The sequence below is a fragment of the Mytilus californianus genome, unplaced genomic scaffold, assembly GCF_021869535.1.
Source record: "Mytilus californianus isolate M0D057914Y unplaced genomic scaffold, xbMytCali1.0.p SCAF_9, whole genome shotgun sequence".
Lineage (NCBI taxonomy): Eukaryota > Metazoa > Mollusca > Bivalvia > Mytilida > Mytilidae > Mytilus > Mytilus californianus.
This window is the reverse complement of record NW_026262745.1, coordinates 10,048,087-10,071,008: the sequence shown is the minus strand read 5'-3', so window position 1 is coordinate 10,071,008 and position 22,922 is coordinate 10,048,087. Positions and strand designations below refer to the sequence as shown.

The 22,922-nt window shown below is 31.7% G+C and overlaps 1 protein-coding gene across 1 annotated transcript; it reads right to left on the bottom strand.

The window, feature by feature from the left end:
• Nucleotides 1-1,353: 1,353 nt before the first annotated feature.
• Nucleotides 1,354-22,520, bottom strand: LOC127716573 (uncharacterized). The gene is made up of 13 exons (XM_052222804.1): nt 22,262-22,520; nt 20,558-20,658; nt 13,625-13,836; nt 12,239-12,457; nt 11,444-11,668; nt 10,578-10,694; nt 9,243-9,599; nt 8,571-8,660; nt 7,527-7,724; nt 6,817-6,918; nt 5,855-6,028; nt 3,613-3,802; nt 1,354-1,983 (listed from the first exon to the last, which is right to left on the bottom strand). The coding sequence occupies exons 1-13, from the start codon at nt 22,283-22,285 to the stop codon at nt 1,791-1,793; spliced, it is 2,202 nt and encodes a 733-aa protein (XP_052078764.1). The 5' UTR covers nt 22,286-22,520; the 3' UTR covers nt 1,354-1,790.
• Between the last annotated feature and the right edge of the window lie 402 nt (nt 22,521-22,922).

Sequence of the window (22,922 nt, the reverse complement as noted above, 5' to 3'; positions counted from 1 at the left end):
GTCCTTCATTAATAACAAATTCATAATATTTTGAATTGTAGAATCAATTATTATGACATAAAAAAGCAAGCCCAAAATGAAATCAGTATTTTTTTTCGTATGAGAATTATGAAAAAAGGATTATTTCATTATCGCATATCATCACCGGATATCTTTCATCGATAAAAAATTATTTCTCATGAGAATTAAAATGTTAACAGTCGTACATTTTAGATTTTTTAAAGATTAAATGGGTAAAATCCGGTCTGAAGTTGTACAAAAAAATGTATATTTAGTTCATAGTACGTTGGTTTATATGACCGTATGGATCATGTAATCAAACCTACATGGGGATCTTTCCATGTCTGGAATTGGACAACAGTTATTATACTCGTTGGACAGTTAAATTCGTGGATAAAGCCATCCACGAAAACCACGAAAATTGGTACCCCACGAATAAAAGTACTTTCACAATATAAGTCTCAAACAATAGACAGAATAAAGAAGTATAGTCAATTGTTGAAAAGTATTATCATTTGGACTCTGCAAGATCTGTTGTAACAACTTTTTGAGTTTTGAGGTTCAACCAAACATTTGTATTCGGAAAATGCCTTTATCAAATCAGGAATATGACAGTTGTTTTCTTTTATTAAGTTGTGACATCATTGCGGCAAGTCCGTAAACAGAACGTCGATAAGAGAAGCCAAACATTGGACGTCGATTTGAGAACGACAAAAAGACGTCGATTAGAGGGTCATATAATTGGCCTTTGAGTGATTCCCAGTTTTTATACTAGTATTGAAATTTGAAAGTATATTTACCCAGAAGTTTTTTTACGGAAATTTAAGAATAATCTATTGTCGAACATTTAGACAACCCAGCTACCTTTATTTATGATAAGGACCATATCAATGACAACCCATGTCAACACAGTAGTGCTGACTACTGGAGTGGTGATACCCTTGGGGAAGAAACCTCCACCAGCAGTGGCATTGACCCCGTGGTTGTAAATAAACTGTAATTCTCTGGTTGTCGTTTGTTGCTGTGTAATATATTTGTTTTCGTTCATTATTTTGTACCTAAATTAGGCCGTTAGTTTTCTCGTTTGGATTGTTTTACATTTGTAATTTCGGGGCCTTTTATAGCTGACTATACGGTATGGGCTTTGCTCATTGTTGAAGGCCGTACGGTGACCCATAGTTGTTAATTCTGTGTCATTTGGTTTCCTGTGGAGAGTTGTCTCATTGGCAATCATACCACATCTTCTTTTTATAGCATCATGCATGTTTCATTCTTGATTTCGACATATTGCCTTTGGAGATTTTGGATAGCTGTAAACAAATATTATACAATATAGCCAAAATCAATAAAATTAAAAAAAATTGATTATGATATTGACCAACTTCCAATCAGTCTGTTTGAAATACAGATCCTGTGTCCATGCTTCACACCACATCATCTAGGAATCATAACAAAGACAGTAACTTTGTGAACCAGCATCTTAAAAATTCAGCTGCTTTTCCTGATATGCATGTATTATGTGCCACTGGAGGTTAAACACAAATCGTTCATCATCACCATCATCCATGATTTGGATAGCAAATGCTTCGTTCTACTTTCTTTAATTTCTTTATTGATCACTGTCACCCAATGAAACTTTGCCTTCAAATTTTTGAAAGTTCAATCATTAGAACAAAACCTGATGATCTAAGAAAAGATCTTCAAAACTAAAAATACAACGAAGCATTATCAGATTCTTGTAAGTGAAATGAGGACAAAATAATTATATTTCAATCAGATTAACCTTAAGTCTAATCTATATAGATATTACAGAAAGTACAGTTCTTGTGAAACTTCTTAATCTCTAATAGGACATCTTCTCTTCGTGAATCTTTCTGTGAGAAATAATATACCAAATGTCCTATTCTGAAGTCGTGTGGAGGTAGATATTGGTGGAGAATATACTGCATGTGACCATCTTCTGGATTTCCTTTCGTGTGATACCTTTAAGAATATACCATAAGATATATCAACTCAAATATTGAATTATCATCACATAGCTAGTCTTATATCAAAGGGGAAGGAAGAACTTAGTTTTGTCCTATTGTGTTGAAAAAATGATGATTAATTGTTGGTGTTTAATGCCCTTAATCTGAGAATTCTAGTCTGGTAAATCTAGAACAACAGACTAGAAAAAATTTCAACAGAAGGAGGGCTTTCTCCCCTTAATGATGAATGTTGAATGTGTTAAAATTACACGAGAATTGTTAAAAGCAAATTTGAGTGATTGTATTTATTAGTTGTTTATGGCTTTGAACTAGCTGTCAGTAACTGCGAGTACTCTCAGATCTGTACTTAGTGTCTTTTTGTTGTTGGGATATACAAGTACCCGGCCACGTCCTCTCTGTGTTTTTGTTAGATGTATTTCTATTTGTATCCATCTGATGAGTTAAGCCTTTTTCAACTGATTTTTATAGTTCGTTCTTATGTTGTACTGTTACACCACTGTCCCAGGTTAGGTGGAGGGTTGGGATCCCGCTAACATGTTTAACACCGCCACATTCTGTATGTATGTGCCTGTCCCAAGTCAGGAGTCTGTAATTCAGTGGTTGTCGTTTGTTGATGTGTTACATATTTGTTTTTCGTTCAATTTTTTGTACATAAATTAGGCCGTTAGTTTTCTTGTATGAATTGTTTTACATTTGACATTTCGGGGCCTTTTATAGCTGACTATGCGGTATGTGCTTTGCTCATTGTTGAAGGCCGTACTGTGACCTATAGTTGTTAATTTCTGTGTCATTTGGCCTCTTGTGGAGAGTTGTCTCATTGACAATCATACCACATCTTCTTTTTTATATTGACACACTGACACATGGACAGACATATTGTGGTTTACCATAACACGTCCCTTACGGGGGTATAAAAAATAGTCACTCTCTGTCAGTTGTACAATTATTCAAATGACTCCAAAATGTTCAAATTATAATTGTTATGTTAAATAGCATTGTCTAGTAGCAATGTGATATTGCTACCTTTAGCCTATATAAGATATTCACTTCCAGAGATATTTTGTGTTGAAGTTAAATTGTGATATCATTTCCGTTTCATTTCTAATACCATCATACTAAATCTGGACAAACAAATAGATATACAATGTACACTCCTATTAAAATAAGTGATGCATACAAACTCTTAAGGATGTTCGCTCCTCTTGGTTTTGAATTTTTGCCAGATATTCGGAATCCTCTGGTTTTATCCATGTAGTGCCATTACAAATTTTGCCCACTAACCCTAACTTTTCTTTCCATAATTTCATTACATATAGTTTAAAATGTCATCTTTGAAAATCTTATAAAATCCGTGTTATTTTTTCATCGTTTTTGAAAGAAAAAAGGTGCCAATGTTTAATGTATGAAAAATCAAGAGAGAATTATTTCCCGCCAAATTTTCAAAGGCTTATATCTCGAAAACAAGCACACGGACTCTTCATTATTTTCTGCTTTTTTAGCTTCTATATTCATATACTAGCAATATATAATAGTCTTTTAAAAAGCTTTTTATTTTGAAACAGAGTAGCGAACATCCTTAATGAAAATTTACCAAATTATATGACAAGTCTTATATTGTGCCTACTTTATATTCTCTATTCTGTATCCCTCTATTATTCCATAAAATTTCACAAATCCAATCCAGCATTGTGAATCTTTTTTTGTATTAGGGTCCAGCATATGACACATGTTATTCAAATATTTCGATGAATTAAAATCATCTAAAGCACTTATTAAATGTTTATTACATCTGTTACATTTCTTCATTACAGATTCTGAAAAAAAATCATGTTAAGTTTAAGCTTTATATAATTATCTATAAATCTATCTATAAATCTGTCTATCTGTAATTATAAATAAACATATGTTGCAACAGTTTCTATGATAATAACTGTAGGGTAGCTGTATGGTTAAAATTTGCTACCATCTATCATAAGATAAGTTAGTAAAAATCAGCAGAAACAATCAAAGTTAAAGTAGTCAAGTGCTTGCTTTTACCAAACAGTTGTTGAAGAACAATGAATACAACTAAGCATTCAAATGAATCTTATCGCTATTTGGTCGCCATAACTGGACATCATAGCAGTTCCCGTATTATTTTGAACCGGTCTACTCAAGTATTGATAATAAATAGAGGTACTGCAAGAAGAACACACAAAATGATACCCTTGCCCAATGTTTGTATCTTAATATACAAAATATTGACCATGATACTGGATACAGATATTTGTATTTTTTCTAAGTAGCCTTATTAACATTGATTGTGGAATTTTTACAAAACAAGAAGTTGCATGGATGTATTGTCAAGCATACCCAACGCTTATTTCTGACGTCAGAAAACAGGACGAGGGAGTGTGACAGATCTGGAAAGCCTTCATAGGTTAAAACTGGTCACTGTCAAGCTGATAACAAAATATGAAGTCACTCAGTAGTACCTGAGAAAAGTGTGATGATTACTTTTGTTAGACCAGAACAAAATTAGGTTTTTGAAAACCTTTTTTTAAGACTACGAATGATTTAGAAATTGATATTGTATGAGGAACTGTTTATTTATTAAACGGTATGTTAACTTTATAATTTATTGTGCTGTTGGGTTAGTGTCACATTGATATATATACCTTACATTTCCTTTTTATTCATATTATTTACTGCAATATTCCAAACAAGAGGGCACGAGCTGAAATATCTCGCCTGTTTGACTAATCATTGAACTTATGCTGAAAGTCTGTAACATAAAGGTTTTACTACAAGTATCACATAAACCTATCATTATCAATGTTCTATAATAACATGTGACGAGATCATGGTCAGATGAACCATGCAGGAGACAGACATGTACACCTTACAATCATTTCATTCACCAAATATAGTTGACCTGTTGCTTAAAGTATCTGAAAAACTAACAAAATTATAAAATGTATCATTGACCAATGAACCAGGAAAATAAGGTCTACGTCAGATACACCATTCAATTATTCTATACACAAAATAAAACTGACCTCTAGCTTTTGGTATTTGAAAAACAGAGCAAACAACCAAAAAACCTAACATTGACCAATGAAACCATGAAAATGAAGTCAAGGTCAGATGATACCGGCTAGACCGAAATGTACACCTTAAAATAATTCAACAATAGTACTTGAAAAAACAGACCAAAACACAAAAACTAAAGATTGACAAGATAAACCATGAAAATTGGTCAAGGTCAACTGAAACCTGCCTGATTGACATGTACCCCTTACAATCATTCTATACACCAAATATAGTTGACCTACTATTTATAGTATTTTAGAAATTTAACCTTGATCACTGATTCTTGAAATTAGGTCGAGGTCAGGGGAACATTTTCTGTCTGACAGGTATGCGTTGCAAGGAATCCATATACCAAATACAGTAATCCTTTTACTCATAATAAGTGAGAAATTTACATTTGCATTTTTTTTTCAAGCAGTCGCTGAACCATGAAAATGAGATCAAGAACAATGAACATATGACAGACGAAAATTTCGTAACATACAAAATATGAAGCATCAAGGTCTTCTACCTTCTAGAATATAATGCTTAAAACAAATAGTTTACATCGCAGCCGTCGCCGATGCCGGATAGTAATACCTATGTCTCACATACTGAGTCGCAGGCAAGACCAAAAATCTTTAAAAAAGTAGAGAAGCAGGACTTAAACTAAAAACTCAAGCAATTAAACATTTTTAAACAACACTTATCTTTTAAAATATCACCATTTCTTCAAATATTTCTCATCAATATGAACAGAAAACTACATTTCATGCTTAGAAAAATTCCCAAATAAAGTCCATATTATAAATTACCTATTTCAATCTCAGTTATATCGTCTTGTCCCTCTGAACTTATTGCACCATTAAAGCTATTCTCAGAAATAACATTATATCTTTCGGAACTTGCAGCTCTATTAAATCTAATCGAGGAAAACGGACTATTAATCTCAGGAAGACATGGTAGAGATGGGCTACCTGGACCACCATCTGCAATGGAGAGCAAATAATTACATTATAAAGTTGTCCATAATATATATAAAATTACTCTATCACATTGAATAATGGCATTTTTTATTTTTGATTCTGACATTATACTCAGGAATATAAAGCGATCAAGCCAGGGCGGACTGATATGCAGGCTGATGAAGTCAGTATAAAAAAATAAAATATCATTATTGTTCTTGCATGCAATTTGTCTCAACAATATGGTTTTTGCGAGTATGAAATAAAATGAAATTGTTAGTAAAACTAATTTCAAATATGCAAAACGTTTTTATTATTGTTTGGTTGTATGAATGAAGTCAAATGCAATTCATTGATAAATTAACACGGATGGAAATGAACTTGTGACGTTGATGCACGAATACGTGACGTCAATGGCGTATACCTTTCGATTATTATGTCCTGTCAATGATCTTCAGAAATTTTAGGCAAAAGAAATGCATTTTAATATTTCAGCACGAACATATTTTAATTATCTAAACATCGGTATACGCATCGGTTTTTGCAATACATTGAAAATAAATCACATGATATACTATGCTATGAATCAAGCCCTGGGCATCAAATCCTGATAGCTTGCTAGCACTTACCAATGATGGCTGTAATATTTTGTTTGAAACATGTATTTTAAAACAAATATTATGAACTTGTTCCATATAATAAGCCTGGTTGGATCTTGTTATGATTGATACATATACTGATAATTTCTAGGCTATCATCATGTTTAGCCTATTCAAATATTTGGCCCGCAAAAATTAATTTACAAAACTTACCATTCATTACTTTTTCTTCAAATGTTTCCATCGAATCAATATCTAAACTGATGAACGGCAAAGATACAGTGCTGCTACCTGCTGGCTCTGGTCTTATCTTATCTGAGAAAGTCAAATTTTCATAAATGACAATAGGAAATGACAATCAGGCAAAAACAAAACAAAATCTAAGTTACATAAACTTTACAATATCAGAATTCATGAAAATAAGGTCATGGTCAGATGAAGCCTGCCAGACTGGCATATATATGCAGGAAAATTGACATATGCCAGACAGACAATTCAGAGTATAATGCACTTTTATACAAGATATGAAGTATCAAGGTCTTCTACGATCTAATACACAAATAGTAAACTCTGTTTCCGTTACCACCATATTACCATTAAAAAATAGGACTATTTTGTATGATTTCAAATAAGATAACTTTGGCCTCAATTTTCATTGTTTGATTTATAGTTGCTTAATGCCACTTTCAGCACTATTGTGCTATTTCGAGGCGGTCAGGTGCTATTAGTGGAAGCAGCCGGAGTGCCCAGAAAGAACCACCGACCTTCGGCACGAAAAATGACAACCCTATTCAATTAAGATTGAAGTCGATTGAAGAGTGAAGTCGAGCGCACCTGAATATATTTATATAGAGAAATGTTGACAAACTACCAAGTTCTTAGAACAACCAAGGCATCTTTTTATGTAAATAAATTAAACTTACCACAAATTGTTATGTAAAAGCTGCCTGTTTGTCTTTCTTGTTTACTATTTCCTTTCAATTGCCATTTATATACACCTTCATTTGTTTTGCTGGCTGATCTTATCTTATAATAATTAAGTGTATGTTCATCATATTCTCTATCTATAATGAAGTCTGAATCTGTTTCTACTATTTGAGATACTATAACAATCTCACTACCTGCAAAAATCATCCACAGTACATAACTAAAATCATAAATGGATAAGTTGAGGTATTTTTTCAGTCCCTGTAAATATTTCCTGTTTGATCAATTCATTTTGAACTGTAATAATTTGATCTAGGTTGATGCCAAATGTAAGATAGTTTGGGCATATTTCTAGGCACATTTTCATGTCAATTATTTTGAAAGTTGGACCTACACACCAAAATATATCATCTGGCAAACAAAATATTTCCCCAATTTCAGTCTACTAATTGCTTTCGTTATCTTTGACCTGGTTTATAGCTCAAAGATATTTTTTGTAAACAGAACTTTTCTCAAAATTTATTTAAAGAGATTGATTAGACCTTAAACCAACTGACCCAAAATCAATAAGGGTCTTGTTCTTTCCTACATGCATTCTTAAGCTAAGTTTGGTGAAGGTTTGACAGATGGTTCAAAAGATATCATGTGGAAACATAAAAATTGCCCACATTTCAACTAATTACTTATTAAAGAAAAACCTTAAAATCAATGGAGGATTTTCTCATTCTAAGGAGCATTATAAAAACCAAGTTTATTAAAAGTCAAACAAAAAACACCAGTACTTAAATAGCTGCTTTTATCTTGATCTCTACCGTAGTGACGACAAAAACAATAGGGCATTTCTCTTCATAATTATATAAGGGTATTATAAAACCACCATCATACAGGTGTCATTCAGATTCGTCATATTATAACTGGAGTAAGACTTTGTCCTAACCTGGCTAAACATTGTTTTCAATTGAACAATCAGATGTCAGATCATACACTACCTAATATTGTATTTATTATATTTAATGTGTGTGTAATATCCAAGGTATTACCTCTAATGACACTGTAATAAATTTCCCCACCTCTGTATCTCTCTCTTATTCCACTCACTTTTACAAGTAATGGCAGTGTTGGCTTTGTATCTACAGATATAAATGTTTGAAAAACAATTTAGCAACAATTCTTGACAATATTTAGGCTATATTGTATTAAGAAAATGTCATATACAAAATTATGATTCTAATCTGCACTGATTACATTGTATCGTGATCCATTAACCCACATTTGTAATAACAAGAGCATATACCCCGGTTATATGTTGGCATTAAATCCTATGTTCTCTTAACATAATGTTACAGTCATATGCAAACTTTGAGAGTACATATTCATAAACCAAACTCTGTAAATGTATGAATATTTTGTTATGTACAATATTTCGTCAATTGAATTTTTAAGTTTTCAGTTGACTTACTTTTGTATTGAAGACAGGTTATAAGAAATTTATACAATTTTAAATCAAGTGTTCAGTTGAAAAAAATTAAATGTTTTCATTATAAATTCAGCATCAAGTTTCCAAATGGTACAATACATAAAAGTAGTTTCTTTTTAAAATCTTAAACAGATTTTATTAATTATCACCTTTTTCATCAACCTTAAATTGTCCTTGGGAAGTAACTAAGGGGTCCCGCATTATTACAGTCGCAGTAAAGCAGTGATATATATACCATGATAATAACTCGTCAGTGGCAACTGTGTACTAGTCAGTGACAACTGTGCCTCTTTGACAACATCCTCCTCCAATCTAGCCATCCAATGATTCATTTGATCATCTATCAAAGAATCAGGAATGGATTTTCTTTCCTCATCTCCATCGATATTTGTAACACTTACACCTCCCTGGTTTTCATAATTAATTGTGTTTATTCTGATTGAACATGAATCACTGATAGTATTAGATAAGTGTGTTTCACATATCATATCATCACTAGTCTGTACATTGACATTAGAATCTATAGATATTGGAAGCATTTCCATTCTAATTGATGAACTGTTTTCACTTGAACTGCAGAATTTGTTTTTCACTACAAAATAATGTTACCTATAAACAAAATCTATAAGTTTGCATATTTACTGAGGTTGAATAACCTTAACTTTATTTAAAAAGCTTAGTTTTTACGAAGCTTCTGTCAAAGATGAAATTAGATTATTGGTGCAGTAGTTCATTGTTTGTCTGAAACTTTGTATCTCTAATTTTGCTTAAATAAGCGAATGCGTTTTTCTGAAACCTATATTCCTATGGCATAAATAGCAAAACTATGTTAAGGGTTTTTTATATCTTGATTGACTTTTTTTTACATATTGAATATGCCATACCCATAACAAGCAACACATTATAGTTAACCTATTGCTCAAAGACAATTTACACCTGAGAAAATACATCTACTTTCACCAAACATAATTGACTTATTGATTATATAATGTATCTAAGAAACGTACTAGCCAAGAGATGTAACATTGGACCCCTATACATTATAAAGTTATTTGAAGTAGTGGCTGAACCATGGAAATGAGGTCCAGGACAATGTTCATATGATCGATGGAAACTTCAGAAAATATCTGCTTACAAGGTATGAAGCAACTAGGTCGTATACCCTCTTAAATATCAAACTTTGATCAAATAATCAAGTGCCTGCCATCAGATTAGCATCAGGGTGTTAAATATTTTGAAAATTTAGTTGCATGCAAAATGCCAGAATACTTGAAAAGCATTTCCAATTTGTATCTTCAATCAAAAACATTGAAAATATGTTAATTTGATATCTTATATTGTTTGTCATGCATAAAAGGAGACCAGAGAGAACATCAAACAAACAGCAATTAAACAACACAACAACCAAAGATATCTAGAAGTCAGCATAGACAATATGTCGAGCAAAAATATTAAACAGAGCAACAAACATGTGAATAATTTAAATCTAAATTATGTACTTCATCTTATAATAAAAGAAAAACGTTTCAAAAGCCGTGGGTAGTAAATTAATCATATTCCTGTGTCTTACGCTGTAAACAAAAATGCTGTAACCTCTGCCTGCAAGTAATTAATAAAATAATGGCAATAACAAATGAAGACGCAACAATCACAATGATCACCATATATATCCAATGCTCTATAACATCTGAAAAGATAAAAGATTTAACATGTTTAATTTCCCTTAAAGAATTATGTTTTATTGATATTTTTTATACAATTTTTTAGGATTTAAGTACGTAACCGTTGACATAGATTTATTTGACTATTTTTTTTTATTCGAGCGTCACTGATGAGTATTTTGTAAATGAAACTCGCGTCTGGAGTACACAATTGAAGCCTGGTATCTATGATGAGTTTATTGCCACATTCTTACGGTAACTTCAAAGTTGACAACAAACATGCGATAAAGTTTAAAAAAATAAATTATTCATAAATTGCATATTTAAAACTAAATGGAGTTGACATTGAGACATATTGGCAGACCAATCAACATTTAATGATGATAGTTTGTAGAAGGTCTTCAAGTCATCACTGCCCTCAAGTCGCCTTGTAGTTTAAGAGATGTTCTAATATTATCTGATCAGAAGTTTAGTAGCCTAGCTTTATATCATCGGAATGAAACAAAACGATCATTTTTTTGTAGATGACCTTCCTTTTTCATCGTTCCTGCCATGTTTGTTAAAAGTATCTTTAGAGAGAATATGAAAATGTGAAGAATATGAATGTCCAAGTATGCACAATAATGGCTATATCACATACCTCCGTTGACCAAGTGATCTTATATGTACATCTGCAAAATTATGAATCAAAACTATTCGACCATAAATATCTTATCAATATCATTCAAGAAATGTTTCTCAAGTTCACATATATCTTACTTTAATAAGTTTATACCTTCAGTTTTGTCTTGACAGTTAACAAATTCTGGTTGGATGTTCCATGTTTTGTTCTCTCCACACCTGTATGACAGAGCTCCAGGATTAACTAGAACCATACTATCTTTAGTACACCTAGGCTTACATGTTGTATTACTAGTAACACTAACATTGAGGGATGTGAATACATTGTCACAGGTCCATTCTACATGACTTACATGACTTTTATTTGGCAGGACACATTCTGAAAAATAGACATTTTTGTATATCTGAATGCTTGAAAAGCTTAGATTATACTAAATATTTTAAAAATTTGCTACTCTGAAATAACAAATAATAGCATAAAATAAACCAAAATAATCAAGCAGCCATGAAAAGTCTCCAAAACACAGTCCCCATAAGTATATTCCCTAACAACTCCTCTATTATTCATTCATTTCTCTAATTTTGTTTTAATATGTTGTGCAAATTGAAAACAATTGGTTAAGGTGAAAGGTCAAGGTTATTAGTGACCATTAATCTTTTGAGACAAAAGTAGACAATATGTTCCAATGGTCATTACTGAAGCCCTCATGTGTCTATCGCTAACTATTTTCAAGTTGTAGTATTTGAAAATTGAGAAGAAAAAAAATTCTCATAGGGTTCTATAGTATACTTCTCCCTTCATTTTGGCAATATATCAAATACTTGTGTACGTCAAGTAATATTATATGAACATCTACAATGTCATGAATCAAAATTATTCAACCTTATTAATCTTATCAATATCATTCAAGAAATCGTTCTCAATTTCATATATATCTTAACTGTATACCTTCAATTTTGTCTTGACAGTAAACAGATTTTGGTTGGTTGTCCCATGTTTTGTTCTCTCCACACCTATATGACTGAGCACCAGGATTAACTAGAACCATACTGTCTTTGGTACATCTAGGGTTACATTTTGTATAGACACTAACATTGAGGGATCTGAATACATTGTCACAGGTCCATTCTACCTGACTAAAATGACTATTATTTGGCAGGACACATCCTTTAAAACATAATGACATTTTGTTTTATATTTAAATGTTTTAAAGTCTTGTTTTATATTAAATGTTTAAAACATTTGCTCATCTAGTACAGATGTTGATATATCAAAATTACTGGACTGAAATCCAAATTAATTAAATAAACCAAAATCTTGAAGCACCCATGAAAAGTGTTCATTTTAAAATGAAGGAAGGAAAAACAATAACGAAAAAAATCAAAATAGATACACTGCTCATCATTATGCAGATTTTTTTAATACTTTGTCTGTAATTAAACCCATTGATGTATATGAGATCACAACATTTATGATGGCTTCACCATTGTCTTTGCACTCTGATAATTATTAGATAATGTCATTAATGAAATCGAAAAAGTGAAATAATTCGCTTTTAGCAGGCAGTTTTGTTCAATTTTGGTTCAAAGCTAAGAATCATCGCTGATGATCTATTAACTTGCAAGTAAATAATTCGACCTCATTAAATCCGTATTCAAATTAAGCCCTTAGCTAGAGATGGGTTCGCATACATTAGACGTGTTCAGCTATTAAAATGGAAAGAAGGTGAAAATTGAAAGTGAAACAATGTTGAACCGTTTGGTTGACTGATTCGATCCACAAAAACTATTTCTTATACAGGTAAAAACGACGATTAACATATTTTTGAGCCTAAGATATGAATTCAACAGACCTAAAACAAATCCAATTGCACCTGTTTGCTATCTAGTTATATCTATAATGAAATACACACGAAATGCTCATCAATATTATCGAGCCCATGCATCGTAAACTGTTTATTATAGACGTTTGATAATTTATATTTACGTTTTAGTGTGTTATAAATCAAATATGAGAATTTGAGTCAAATCGGTATACATTAATTTGACAGGTAATGCCCCTTTAAAACATTGCATCTGATGAAATTCTGCGGATTCGTTATAATTCTCAGTGTAATAATCATAGATTGCACCCAGTGGCCATGCTTCCCATCATACTGGCACCAAATAAAAATTCCCTTTCAATGCATCATACATGTACCTAATAAGTTTGATTTGTATAAGCAAAGCATTTTCATGAAAAAAACAAAAAACAATTTGAAACTGAACATCTGAAAATAAATCTGGTAAAAACAAGGAACCTTATATTTAAAGTCATCTTGATTACATTACTTACCTACAAACTCAGGTTTCAGTCCCATCTTGTGTTCACATATACAGAAAGGGTACTTTCCGGTCTTGTTCATTTCATCTTCTGTTGGATTACAAAAATCACCATCTTTATTATGGTATCTTTGAAAAACATCATTTTTGTTTCCAGAACTCATTGCTTCAATAGGACAATAACAACATACTCTATAGATCTGTGCTGCTGTGTCAAACCAACGACTACAAAATAAATTAGAGAGATATATCAACCAATAAACATACAAAAACATTAATCCAAAAGTTTATTCTAATACCTTTAGTAGAACGTTTCGTTATTAAAATGTGTGAGTTTACATATCAATCTCATTGAAATCCAGGCCTTGCGATGAGTTCACTTTTAAAGGTTAAGAAAATAGACTAGACATTTGGTTTCACTAGTTGTTCTCATTCCTTAATGCAGTGTGACTGAAGTGTTCTCTCACTTGTCTTTTTTTGCAACATTGTTTATTACAATAATTTCACTTACAACTAGTTCACTTGCAATTTTTATACTATTAAGGTTGCACTTTGTAAATACAGCTGTTTCTCAAACCACGCCTCTTTTGGGGAGATATTTAATATTCATAGGTATGTTAATTTGTTAACGTACTGGTTCCCATTGATGATCTCTGTGTTTCATCTCATAGAGACATCACTTGGGAATGTAACCAGTATTGAAAAACATGGTAGCGGCTAAATTTCAATTCTTAGGAGGTCCAAAAATGGAGGTAAGGGTAGTATAGAATTTTAGTATAAGTTTAAACTCTTAGAAGTTCAGGGCATATAAATGTTGAAAATATGCCGCACAGCCCTATATTTTGACCTTTGAATAAAATAGTAGTGCATATAAACTTTCCGTTCTGGGATATTATTTTTCACGAAACTTCATAGTAAAAGTGTCACAATTTTAGCCGCAAAGGGAGTTCCTATGGGAAATTGCATTGTCAGTATTTACAGAATTGCAACCTATATAGGGTCAAAAAATAGAACATACAAAATTTCACAAAATCTGGTTTATCTCAGAGATTTTAAAGAATTTAACTCAAATATGAAGTTTTATAAATATTTCATGAAGATTGAGAAAATCCTGGGCCTTAACTATGATGACTCAGCATAAATTCACAGTTTACAGTATGCATGGTTTACTTAAAGCCCTGAATTCAAAATAAATTCATCATATATGCCTATTTGTAATTTAAATTGTTTAGAAGTGCTTATATTTACTCTTCGCAGTAATTGCAACTCATTGATCCTTCCTAAATATTTTTGGTGGGGTGTTTTTGTCCTGTCGATAACCCAAAATTAAGCCGTAATGCCTAAATGTGCTTTTTTGTGACCGCGGCATAAAAAAGTACAAGCTAGAATTACAAAAAGACCTCAATAAAACTTACAATAGTGTGTTCTATCCTAAATATGTAGTAAATATTCCACATTGCTAGAAACAGGGAAAAAAATTAGGAAATGTGAGGCCCCAGGGGCAAAAAACAGAGAAAAATGCCTACCCCTGAGTCATAAAACAGATAGTTTAACTTGTAAATGCTATGATTTGTTTATTTTAAAGGTCTTTGGTAAAGTAAACAATAACTGTGCTAGGAAGTTATGCAAAAATCAGATGTAAGCAGTCATTTCAATCAAACTTTTAGTGAATTTATGCACCAGACTGATATCTTCATAAATACAACTTTTGCAAATATGGCTTTGTTTAAACACTTCTAGTTCATATATTAACTAACTTATGTTAGATATATGGTTAGGGATGATACTGTTGTGACAAGAATTCTAAACTGACCATTTGAGGCAGAAATTGTGAACTTTCTTTGACAAATAGGCATACAGTAAGATGTGGACTGGAGACACAGGCAGGATTGGATACTTTGTATAATCTTGAATGTTGGAATGCTTAACTACTAAACAATACATTTATAGTATTCTAAAATGCTTTCAATTTGTTATCAGAATAGTTTCAAACAGGTTTTGGACAGTTCATGTCAGATAACATGCATATAGGGTAAGCTGGCAATAATTAGAGTCTTGTTTTCAAATCTTTAAAAAATTGAAACAGGGGTAGGGATATAAAATTTACTGTAAAAGGAAACTTAGAGTATATGCAGTGATTTCTTTAAGGCTATAATTCTGATAAATAAGTATTGTTGTGAGAAAAAGTGTTTTTAGAGAGTTTTCTATTTGAATAAATGTTTGTATAGGTTGCACTTTGTAAATACAGCTGTTTCTCAAACCACGCCTCTTTTGGGGAGATATTTAATATTCATAGGTATGTTAATTTGTTAACGTACTGGTTCCCATTGATGATCTCTGTGTTTCATCTCATAGAGACATCACTTGGGAATGTAACCAGTATTGAAAAACATGGTAGCGGCTAAATTTTAATTCTTAGGAGGTCCAAAAATGGAGGTAAGGGTAGTATAGAATTTTAGTATAAGTTTAAACTCTTAGAAGTTCAGGGCATATAAATGTTGAAAATATGCCGCACAGCCCTATATTTTGACCTTTGAATAAAATAGTAGTGCATATAAACTTTCCGTTCTGGGATATTATTTTTCACGAAACTTCATAGTAAAAGTGTCACAATTTTAGCCGCAAAGGGAGTTCCTATGGGAAATTGCATTGTCAGTATTTACAGAATTGCAACCTTAAGTTTATTAACTGTGCTCCTCTGATTAAAAGAGAAATTTAACAATAAACAATATAAAGTCATGCTAATAAAAAATCCATTTACTCTGGTTTATTAGTATATATTTGTGGGGCACTAAATTTTGTGGAATTTGCTGGTATAAGTGAACCATGTATACCACCATTTTCCATGTAAATTATAATTTTGAAAATACTTTGAACGACAAAATTAATTTATATTTCTTCCAGTGTGACGTTTACATTTTCTGGCGTCAAACACGACTCTACACTAAGAGTAGATGTGAATGCAGTCACAGGACTTTAAATATTTCAATCCTTTATGGGTTGATTTATAATACATATATAAGTAAGCAATGAATGTGGTTGTTATATTTGATAGATGCTTTTTGTGCTTCTTTGTCAAATGTTTGTTTGTTTTGAGATTGTGACACAGTGATGACTGCTGTACCCATATTTTGACAATGTTACCTATTATGTCTGTTTTGTTCACGCATCGTTGTAAATATAATGGAATTTGATGCGACTGTCATACAAGTGAGAGGTTTAGCGCTATAAAACCAGGTTCAATCTACTATTTTCTACATTTGAAAATGCCTGTACCAAGTCAGAAATATGACAGTTGTTGTCCATTCGTTTGATGTGTTTTATCTTTTGATTTTGCCATTTGATTAGGGACTTTCCGTTTTGAATTTTTCTCGGAGTTTAGTATTTTTGTGATTTTACTTTTTAAATGTTTAAAGCAATCCAATTTCTTTTATGCTCATATTAAGAAATTAGAGTGAGAAACACACCGGTCTGTAATTTATTTCATTTTTTAAACATTTCTAATTAATTTACAAGGACACTTATTTCTGTTGTAATAGGACTTGTTTGAACAGACTACGCACAATAGGCACAAAAATGTTAAAAACTGTCTGAAAGGTAGAAAACATGTCGTATTTGGTTGTCAACCCTTTTGTTCTGTTTGTAGCTGTGTAGCAAATATATCTGGTAAAAATCAAAGAATTTTATTATTATTATTATTCACTAATTAAAAAAAAAACTATTTTTATTAACATTAAAAATTTTAATTAGTTTAAATAAACAGAGATATATCTTATGCATATACTTTTATTTATATAAATAGTCCTGGTAAAAAATCATTTGGAATTCATATATATTTTCAGCACTGCACATATGTAATTTTATATCATGTATATAATTCACATGTAAGAGTCTATAAAAAGAATTCAACCAGGAAATTAAATGAATACCTGATCGTCCAAAACTGAACAAACAGGACGAATTATATAATAACCCTAAAAATGTTTTAAGTGTGCAATTTCACTCGCTCACCCTCCTGCACTTATCTTATGAATAAAACAGGAATAAATACATTTCGAAGGTGGTCTTAGGCCATAAATGGGATATAAATAATGCATATTTAAGTATACGTAGTATTGGGATGTCAACATATGCGTCCATGCCTACATAGTCTGGAATTTTGTTTTACTGATGAAATGCGGGTTTTTTTTTTTTTGCGTCAGCTTTTTGTTTGCGATTTTATGACGAAATGGGCAGCGTAAATTTTCACTGTGTATAATTTTCGCTGAATGGGAAAATGCAAGCTAAAATATAACTGTATCGCATTGTTAAAGATGAAAGTAACACAAAATTGATTGACTGACAGGTAATCATCATAAATATATACGAATTAACCAAACGAAAGTACACAATTTAGAGAACTTTTAAGGAACGTAAACTATGCACATTTGGGCATGCTAAAAATTTAAGGTTTCGATGAATACAGATATACAAATATCCGTGTAAAAGTGATTAATTTTTATTGTATTTTTACATTAAATGCCAATTGCTTGGGTTATGACACCTATCAATACAATAGGACGCCACTAATTAACATCTGATTGCTGTGTTTTCAAAAGGTGTGAAACGTATGTTAAGCCAATTTAATTATTATAAAAACAAAGATTTTAATTAAGTATGCTCATTCTTGTGATCTGTTGAACAAATAAAAAAAACTCCATAATTAGCAGTATAATGTATAAAACTCTCAAATTTTAATAAATCTTGGAATACGCAAGCAAATTAACGAGGGATCAAATTTTCGCGTTTCTTTTGCTACCGCGAACAAAGCGAAAATTAAACACACGCGAAAAAAACCCCGATATACGGTATGGGATTACAGAATAAAGCACTTAAGTCTAGTTTACCTGTATGGGTGAGCTCTTTTAACACAAAAAAACTGATATTATTTTATTGCATTTTGAAAAGAATTGACATTGATGAAGGCCATTTGTTATGCTGAATTATTTGTTAATACTACAGCATTTCATCTTGCGTGTACATCAAAACTTTTATCAGTACAGTTGAACAGGTTTCACACTTTTATATAAAAATGTATATCATATATATTATACTAAGTCTTGTTTCTGCATACAATAATTTGTGGTGTTGTGTTAGCCATTCTATTTCAACTACATAAATAAACTTATCATAAATACCAGGATTGAATTTTTGTACGCCAGACGCGGATTTCGTCTTAAAAAGACTCATCACGCTCGAATCAAAAAAGTTAAAAAGGCCAAACAAAGTATGAAGCTGAAGAGCATTGAAGTCCTAAAATTACTCAAAGTTTTTCCGAATACAGCTAAGGTAATATTTTCCAGGGGAAGAAAATACTTAGTATTTCGAAAAATTCAAAGTTTTGTAAACATTTAATTTATAATTTGACCATATCAATGATAATTCATGTCAACACAGAAGTGCTGACTACTTGGGTGATGAAAACCTCGGGAAGAAAAACTTCACCAGCAATGGCATCAACCCAGTGGTTGTAAACAAACTCATCATAAATACTAGGATTAAAATTTTGCACGCTAGACGTGCTTTTCGTTAAAAAAAAATCATCAGTGACTCTCGAATAAAAAAAGTTAAAAAGGCCAAACAAAGTACGAAGTTGAAGAGCATTAAGGACCCAAAATTCCTAAAAGTTACATAAACCCATGTTACAACCCTTTGAAATTACTTGCTTAAATTAGCCTGTACATGTGCGAATTACTTGCTATTTATCTTTGCAAAAACTTTCTGTTAGCTACCTTCAGCTAATTCCAGATCTTCAACTATAAATGGATATCTTAACCACAATTTATTGTCTATTATATATTGTTTATACTGTTTTGAAATTCTTATCTTCTTTTATGTTAACTGTTAAGAGTTGAGATTCATTTTCTACATTGCACATGTAATAGCACTAACTGTTTGGTATTGTTGACAAGTTGTATGTACTTTTCTGTTGCCTGTGAAGAGGGTCTGTTGTATATTGACAAAATACGTACTCAATTTAATTTTATCATCGGTATAATGACATCATTCGTAAATATAACTCAACATGCAGACATCTTATACGTTCGGGTATTTCACATCCAATCTTTTATGGTAATATTCTTTACAAAGCACAAAAATGTCAGTATTCACCTCAAAAGCTAACAAAACCTTTAAACAGACTTATTAAGAAGGGATATAGTTACGATACTGTTGTTTTGTCATTAAAGATTGCATATTTTGGCTTTAAAATTGATTCACTTATAGGGTCTTTGCATCGGAATTAAACATATTTATTCTAAAACCAGTTGTTGGCATGACACGGGTTATGTTCTTCTCATATATTTTATGATGGTATAATACTAAACCCCTAACAGGAGGGATTGTGCCTGATATTCATATGATGAAGACATAATCTTTCAATCAGTTTAATTGAGGTTTGGAGCTGGCATGTCAGTAGTCTGTTGTTATTTATGTATTTTTGTCATTTTGTTTAATTTCTTTTGTTTCCTATTCTGACATCGGACTCGGACTTCTCTTAAACTGAGTTTTACTGTGCGTACTGTTGTACGTTTGTTTTTTCTACATTGGCTAGAGGTATGGGGGGGGGGGGGGGGGTTGAGATCTCAAAAACATGTTTAACCCCGCCGCGTTTTTGCGCCTGTCCCAAGTCAGGAGCCTCTGGCCTTTGTTAGTCTTGTATCATTTTTAATTTTAGTTTCTTGTGTATAATTTGGAGTTTAGTATGACGTCCATTATCACTGAACTAGTGTACATATTTGTTTAGGGGCCAGCTGAAAGACGCCTCCGGGTGCGGGAGTTTCTCGCTGCATTGAAGACCCATTGGTGGCCTTCGGCTGTTGTCTGCTCTATGGTCGGGTTGTTGTCTCTTTGACACATTTCCCATTTCCATTCTCAATTTTATCAATTAGTAACACAAGAAACTTACTATTTTCCTGTTTCACCATTTACCAAATCGTAATCAGCTGATGAAAGGGAGATAATCGAAAAAAATATAATGACTAAGGAATATTCTGAAGTGGTTGTGAACTGAAAAAGAATGATATATATACTTTAAAATTAAGAAGAAATTATAAAGCTTAATGTTTTAATGTGAATAGTTTGTATTTTTTAACGTCTGTTAAGCAGCAACGTTAAAGTTAGCACAGTACCCAAATTGTACCCATTTTGCAAAAAAGCACAGAAATCTTCCAAGTTTTCTTACAATCTAAATAATTTGTATTTTTCAAATTTACCATTATGCACATCTTTCAACATAGCTAACTATGTTCAAATATTCACAAAGCAGTCAAATTGAATATCAACAGATGAAGTATCCCGAAAAAATAGTAAAATTTACGGAAACGTCGAATACGACATCCACAAAAAGTAAATTTTTAAAAATGAGCAATTAAAATAAGTCCGAAACATCTATTTTTTACAAAAAATATAGTAAGCATCAACTATTGTTAAATGGATCGGTTCAAACCTTTTTCGATTCAGTATAGTTTTAAAATTAACTTTGTGGAACCTACTATATAGTAGTGAAGGATATATCTACAAAATTAACACTGAATATAAACTTTTGTTGAGACCTTAAATAAAGGTACTTTAAAAAAACCCTGTCAAAATAGGAGCCATTTGGATGCCTGACGTTACAGAAAATGACAAAGTACAAACAAATCAAATAACATAAAAATTTATGTAACATTGCTATTCTAAATATAACAAATATTCCATACAAAAGTTATGATTGTAAACATAAGAATGATTTGTCCGTCATCTTTATACAAATTATCTACATTCAATGGCCATGAAGGTCTGTGAGCCAGAACAAAACACAAGCATGAAATGTTAGTCATTATACAAATTAACTTAAAAAACTCAGCTCACATTCTCAAAATCTACAGCCACAATAAAAAAATCTCTAGAAGAACAATTTTTGATTCATGAACATTTTTCAATCAGAATTAAAGGGATTTATTCTTATAGTTAATAAAATTGAGAATGGAAATCGGGAATGTGTCGAAGAGACAACAACCCGACCAAAGAGCAGAAAACTTCATGTATAAATATCCTACATGTCAACCATTGTGGTGGATGGATGGTTGTTTAAAGTACAGTGGCAAATGAAATGCATATATTCAACATGTTCATGACACAAGAACATGTTGATGAGATATGAATATGAACCCTGCTTTGTACTAGACTGACCCACTGCGCCAGATTACAGTGCTAGTTCAAAAGCAAAAGTCGGCATGAAGACAGTCACCCTCCTTGGACAAATTATTTTGACTTCTAACTGACCAGTCTATATAAAAATAAGAAGATGTGATATGATTGCCAATGAGACAAATATCCACAAGAGACCAAATGACACATGTAGTAATTAACAACTATAGGTCACCGTACGGCCTTCAAAACTGAGCCAAACTCATTCCGCATAGTCAGCTATAATAGGCCCCGAAATGAAAAATGTAAAACAATTCAACATTGTTTACTACAGTACTACAATGTACAAGTATAGGGCAGGAGATGCTATTGAAGACGGAGCCAATCCACACACAACTTTGTCCTACATGTTTAAATTTCTTTGAGAGGAGACCGTAATTGTTACTATAATAAAGGTTACTGAATTTAAATATATACTTACATTGTCTAAGATTACCATTATCATACATCTTTTCTTTGAAGACTTATAAACATATTATATACAAAACTTTCGTACACACAAGTTCTAAAAAACATATTGTCATCTGAATAAAATGTTGTTATAATACTGAAAATGTACTAATTCTATGTTCTGTTAAAAGTTTGTACACATTTTTACTGACATTCGTAGGTTTATCCGCACTGTAAAAAATTGTTTTGTTCAACATATACAAATATGGATTTTATAAAAACATCTTCAATTTCTATGAACTGTTCATGACTATAAGAAAATTTAAATGTTAATTACTCTAAGGAAGAAGTGCATAAAAGTATTTCCGCAAATTGTTCATTCTAATTGTTTTTCTAAAACTGATAGCAATCACAACACCTACACACTTACATGTGAATCCAAAGTACAATGGTACATATGTTTCTGTCCTGTACATATTTATGTACAACAATGAAAATATTACTCATGTTGTAAACTGAGTACAAATGTACAATGTACTACATGTGTAGTAATCAGTTTCAATAAAGCTCATCAAATACAATTTTTCTTCTGATTTATTTTACATGTTGATTTCACATTTGAAGATTTCAGAATTCTTGTTAAATTTTGTGTTTGTATTTAGTATCAATCCGATTTTTTGGAAATAAAATTA

What these genes read in the sequence shown, in the direction of transcription:
- LOC127716573 (XM_052222804.1), bottom strand. Translation starts at nt 22,285, where the DNA reads ATGATAATGGTAATCTTAGACAAT. An exon ending in ACAGCATTTTTGTTTACAGC is followed by an intron (nt 9,600 to 10,577) that starts GTAAGACACAGG and finishes ATTATTTTGTAG; the next exon opens with TGAAAAACAAATTCTGCAGT. An exon ending in TGAAGAAAAAGTAATGAATG is followed by an intron (nt 6,029 to 6,816) that starts GTAAGTTTTGTA and finishes TCTCCATTGCAG; the next exon opens with ATGGTGGTCCAGGTAGCCCA.